A 4,795-nucleotide genomic window follows, 5' to 3' on the forward strand; every position below is an offset into this window, starting at 1 on the left:
AAATAGGATTGAACAATTTTTTTATTTATTTATAATAAGTTAAAAGAAATTCTTTTAACTCAATTTATTAAACAACTATTTGTTCTTAAAAGTATAAAAAAGCATGTGAAGAAAGACTTTATCGGCTAGAAATCATATGCGTGAATGATTTGTTCTTTTATTCTTTGGGTCATAATGTTAATAATTATGATGATAAGAAAAAAGAGGGAGAATTAGGTGAAGGTAGAGCTTCATCTTAAAGCATGCTATCGGTTCACGTGTCCAAAGTGTGAATCCTTATTCATTGCCTTTGACTCAAGCAAGGGTATCCAATGACATCCCAATTATACATTAAAAATAATAATAAAAAAAATAAAAAAATAGCTTTACTTTCCAGTCGGTAGTTGGAATTTAGCTAGATGAAGAGTTGAAAATGGAGGATTGAGATTTTCGCTAATTTGCTGTTTAAATTGTTAAAGTCCGACGTTTATCTATCTGTTCATGTTCTTATTTGGACAATAAAGTTTGGATTGAGATCTACAATAATTTTTTGCTCGAATTGCTCTACTTCAGACAGGTGAGTATGAATTGAGCTCTTTCATAATTTAAGAAAATATTAAGTGTTATTCTAGTGTTCTCTTGGTATCCTCTCAACTGTAATGTCTCAAATTCAACGATAATTTTAAAAGTCACATCACAATTAAAAAAACACTAGATGAACACCTAACATTTCTCCATAATTTATACCCAAATTACTATTAATTTAGGTAACAAATTGCTAGAAATTCTAATATGATCTATTTAATTGGATAAAGTTTTCTTGAAATTGATTAGATGATTTTTTATTTTTTTTAATTCGATCATTTTTAGTTTTGGACAAGTTTTAATATAATAAATTAATTTTAAAAAATTGTTCCAATCCAATTTAAAAGAAAAATTAATCTATAAAAATATGCCAGTTGGAGAACAGAATAAAAAACAATTCACTGAAGATGATAATATATTTTAATGCCACAAAAAGACGATGAACTGTAATCAACCACATTCATGCAGAGATATTGGGGAACAGGATTCCCACTTGTGATTAGAATATCATAACCATCCCTAGTTAACATCCAGTCAATATACACCAGAAGGCTCTTCCAAGTTGCAGAAAATTCTTTCAATCCAATTCTTTTTGCAAAAATCTCTTTCAAAAAGAGTGAAAAAATAATTAAATTCACCATTTTTATGGGCTTAAAGCTTCATATTGGGAAATGATGAAGAGTGTAGTATTAGTACTCAAACTGCCATGCATTCTCGATTTATTGTAACACCCCCATAATTTAGAGTTCCAACCTTATCACTTATACAATACATTGCAAAAGAAGAACAAAAAGGACAACCATCAACAGCCTTCATACAAAAACAGCTAAACAAATCATATGGGCTGCAATATTCAAGCGTCCACAACTATATTTGATCTCCAAAATTCTCTTTTAAACTCCAAAGTATTGTTTGTAGTCAACCACCTGTCTATCCATCTATATTCTTTATCATCATCTCCTTTTCTTGTCACTGCCTGTACTTGTACAAGTATGCATGTATATTTTGCTGCTCAAGGGTTTTGTCCCTCAAATATATCCAACAGAGAGAGTGCCTGCAGAATTGAAACCAGAAGATTGTTTAGACAAGGGCAAACCAACCCGGAAAACTAAATCCGCTTCCTGATCACAACAATCTGTGTACTGTAATCTAGTTCAGAGAAAAACTTTGTCGTTTCGGTTACCTCTGGGATGTTTAGCTCGAGGCGGAATTTGGGGCCGTCGTAATGGTGAAGAACTGGCCTGAAGGAGTCCTCTTCCAGTGGCTCACAAACTTTCCTTGTAACAACTTGGACCTGTTAAAAACAGAGCAGTAAATAACAGAGAATTCAACAAAAATACAACGCAAATTTGAGATGATAATATGATGGAGAGTGTGATTACCTGAGCAGGGAAGCGTGATTCACCAGGGCATTTTTTGTCCTCCCAAGCTGTTGGATCAATGTTTGTTCCTCCAAAGCTTGCAGCCTGGAAAAAAAACCATAATTTATGAGCCTGACTATGCTAAATTTGAGTTCATGAAAACTATTTCTGAAAATAAATAAATAAAGGAAGGAAGATATAAACAAACCTCAAAAACTCCATGGAGTTGGTGAGTGGAGTAGTTGTAAAGGAAAAGGGGCAAGCCTGGAGTTATCGCCCGAACAGAATCTCTGTAACGTGGAGGCAGACCTGGAAATGTTTTAAAGCACAAATTTAGCAGCAAATAAATAAAAATCAAATAGTTCAGAAAAAGTTTACACTTGAGATAAGAGCATATAGATTCCTAAAATAATAAAAATTATATAGGATTTTTAGCCCAAGTATTGGGATTTTCAGACTGATTTGAAAGGATATTCTTTCACCCACAGAAAAACTAAGTAATATTCAGATTTAAAGCACAATAAAATAGCATAATCTTAACAGATACATCAAACCAGATCCCACAAAAAAAAGATGCTGAGAAACAAAACCCTTTAATTGCAAATTGGAGTGCAAATCCATAAAAAGACAAGAATAAAGACAATCTAGACAGTCATCCAATACAAAACATCTCCACTGTCTCTTGAAGACAGGGTTTTTGTGCTTGAAATCATTCAGAATATGCAACTCAACCAAAACACCCAGAAGATTGCATTGAAAAGAAATAGGACAAACAAGAATTCAATTTAAATAGACAGCAAAAGACAGATGGAGAAAGAGAAGGGGGACATACCAAAGAGCTGTCTTTTGAGATTTTCTTGCATAGTATCATTGTTGCAGACAAAGATATACCCACCAACGGTTTCATTCCTAGGCAAAGACTCAGAAGGTGGAAGTGTCTTGAACCTCTTGTCCACAGCACTCTTACCATCCTTTCCATCGTTGTTATTTTCACCACTATTCTTCTTATTAGCATTGCTGTTCTTCTTCCCAGCTTTTCCTCCATAGCCATCTTCCCCCTTTCCACCATTTTTGTACCCCTTAACATTAACAATATTGCTGTTATAACTATGATACCCTGGCTTAGAATAAATTCCCTTGTCGAATCCACCATTAATCCCAGGACTCTTCTGAGATCCAACAAAAGGTAGACCATTTCCATTGCTGCTAGCTCCCATCTTCCACCCATCATTGAACCCATTAAAATCAGTCACCTTTGGCTTCAAGCTGTTCCACCCGTCGTTGACTCCATTGAAATCAGAAACCTTTCCCTTGAAACTGTTCCACCCATCATTGATTCCATTGAAATCAGATCCCTTTGGCTTCAGACTGCTCCACCCATCACTGACTCCATTGAAATCAGACCCCTTTCCGTTCAGACTGCTCCACCCATCATTGATTCCATTGATGTCAGACCTCTTAGGCTTGAGACTGTTCCACCCATCATTGAAACCATTGAAGTCAGACCCTTTTGTATTCAAGTTGCCCAGAGAGTTGTTAACCTCTCCACCAACCCTGATATCAAAATTCTTCCTTTCCTCGGGCCTTTTCGTCGCAAGATTAGTGCTCCAAATCGAGTCGTTCACAGAAAGATTCGCCAAATTCGAGGTCTGCTCCCGAAGCTGATCACTGAACTGCCAAAACGATTGCTGGTTCTCCATCTCCAACTCAAAATTCTCCTCAAACAGTCAAACCCTTTCGAAAAACCGAGAAAACTCGATCTGGGTATCACAAAAATATAAAATTTATACACTATAAACAAAAACCCAACACAGAGGAATCAAAACAGAGTAAGAAGAACAGAGAGAGAAAGAAAGAAAGAAAAAGAGAGGAAGTGAATTTTTTTTTTTGTGTGAAAAGTGGTTGGCCAAAAGAGAGTTAAATACAGAGGGTATTGGACTATGAAAAGCGAAATTTCGAGGAAAGAGAGACAGACTAAACTAGAAGGATAACGTGTGAAATTGTCAAAGTAGAAAAGTCCAAAAATGGAGGGATTAATCAAATTAATTTCGGTGATATTTTAGGTGAGGGAATAGGAGTGTGCTGACGGCAAAACCGCGTTTTTGAGGAGCGAAAATGGCGACGTGGCGGATCAGCAGGAGAGAGAGAGAGTGTCTGTGTGTGTGTGTGTGCGTGTGCGTGTGCGTGTGAGACAGAGAGTGGGGGAGTTGGGGACTGGGGACGTTGATTTTGTGCGCTTTCTAGAAGGTGTTGGGGATTCGTGGGGGGTGTCGTGCTTGTGCGTTCACACCTCACATTGGATTTTGCTTAGCTGCTAAGGCTGGAAGAGGTCGGAAGAAGACGCGTGAGACTGTGCCTTCTCAGTGGGTTGGGTACTTAGCTTTGGGCCTTTCGCAGTCGGGTCGGGTTGGGTTGAAAAATTTTCTATAACTTAGTCTATTAATCTTTAACATTTAATTTTAAAGCTCGTGATTTTTGCGTGAGTAATGTAAGAAACCGTACTTTTATCTTACTTTGTTAATGTGAGTCATGACAATGTCAACCAATCATTCAATTTTTTTTTTTTTTAATAAGAATTGATTTAAGAGTTGAGTAGCCTATATCCGTATATCATATCATGTCAATAAAGTAGAATAAAAGTGGAGTTTTTGACGTTACTCTTTTTACATACATTTTTTTTAAAGATAAATATTAGAATTTACACCATTATTTTACAACTATCGCATTTGGGTTTAGTAGCTCTTTAATTTTATTTTTTTAACAAAGGGTTCATCTAGGGGTTATTAGACCTTATCATATCAACAATGTAAGATAGTTATGCAATATTGGTGTGGTTTTCAACATTACTCTTTTTTAAAATAGAAATGTTA

At 35.7% G+C, this 4,795-nt stretch overlaps 1 protein-coding gene across 1 annotated transcript; it reads right to left on the reverse strand.

The window, feature by feature from the left end:
- Positions 1–1,253: 1,253 nt before the first annotated feature.
- On the reverse strand, positions 1,254–3,827 carry LOC132175737 (DCD domain-containing protein NRP). The gene is made up of 5 exons (XM_059587765.1): positions 2,758–3,827; positions 2,134–2,234; positions 1,947–2,030; positions 1,748–1,858; positions 1,254–1,618 (listed from the first exon to the last, which is right to left on the reverse strand). The coding sequence occupies exons 1-5, from the start codon at positions 3,623–3,625 to the stop codon at positions 1,577–1,579; spliced, it is 1,206 nt and encodes a 401-aa protein (XP_059443748.1). The 5' UTR covers positions 3,626–3,827; the 3' UTR covers positions 1,254–1,576.
- Positions 3,828–4,795: the final 968 nt, after the last annotated feature.

This window comes from Corylus avellana, chromosome ca3 (assembly GCF_901000735.1).
Source record: "Corylus avellana chromosome ca3, CavTom2PMs-1.0".
Classification (NCBI taxonomy): Eukaryota; Viridiplantae; Streptophyta; class Magnoliopsida; order Fagales; family Betulaceae; genus Corylus; species Corylus avellana.

Bases quoted from the DNA above. Each gene is read 5' to 3' on its own strand.
- LOC132175737 (XM_059587765.1), bottom strand. From the start codon at position 3,625: ATGGAGAACCAGCAATCGTTTTGGCAGTTCAGTGATCAGCTTCGGGAG. The intron at 2,235-2,757 runs GTATGTCCCCCT...AAACATTTCCAG, and splicing joins TCTCAAAAGACAGCTCTTTG to GTCTGCCTCCACGTTACAGA. The intron at 1,859-1,946 runs GTAATCACACTC...TGTTTTTAACAG, and splicing joins AATCACGCTTCCCTGCTCAG to GTCCAAGTTGTTACAAGGAA.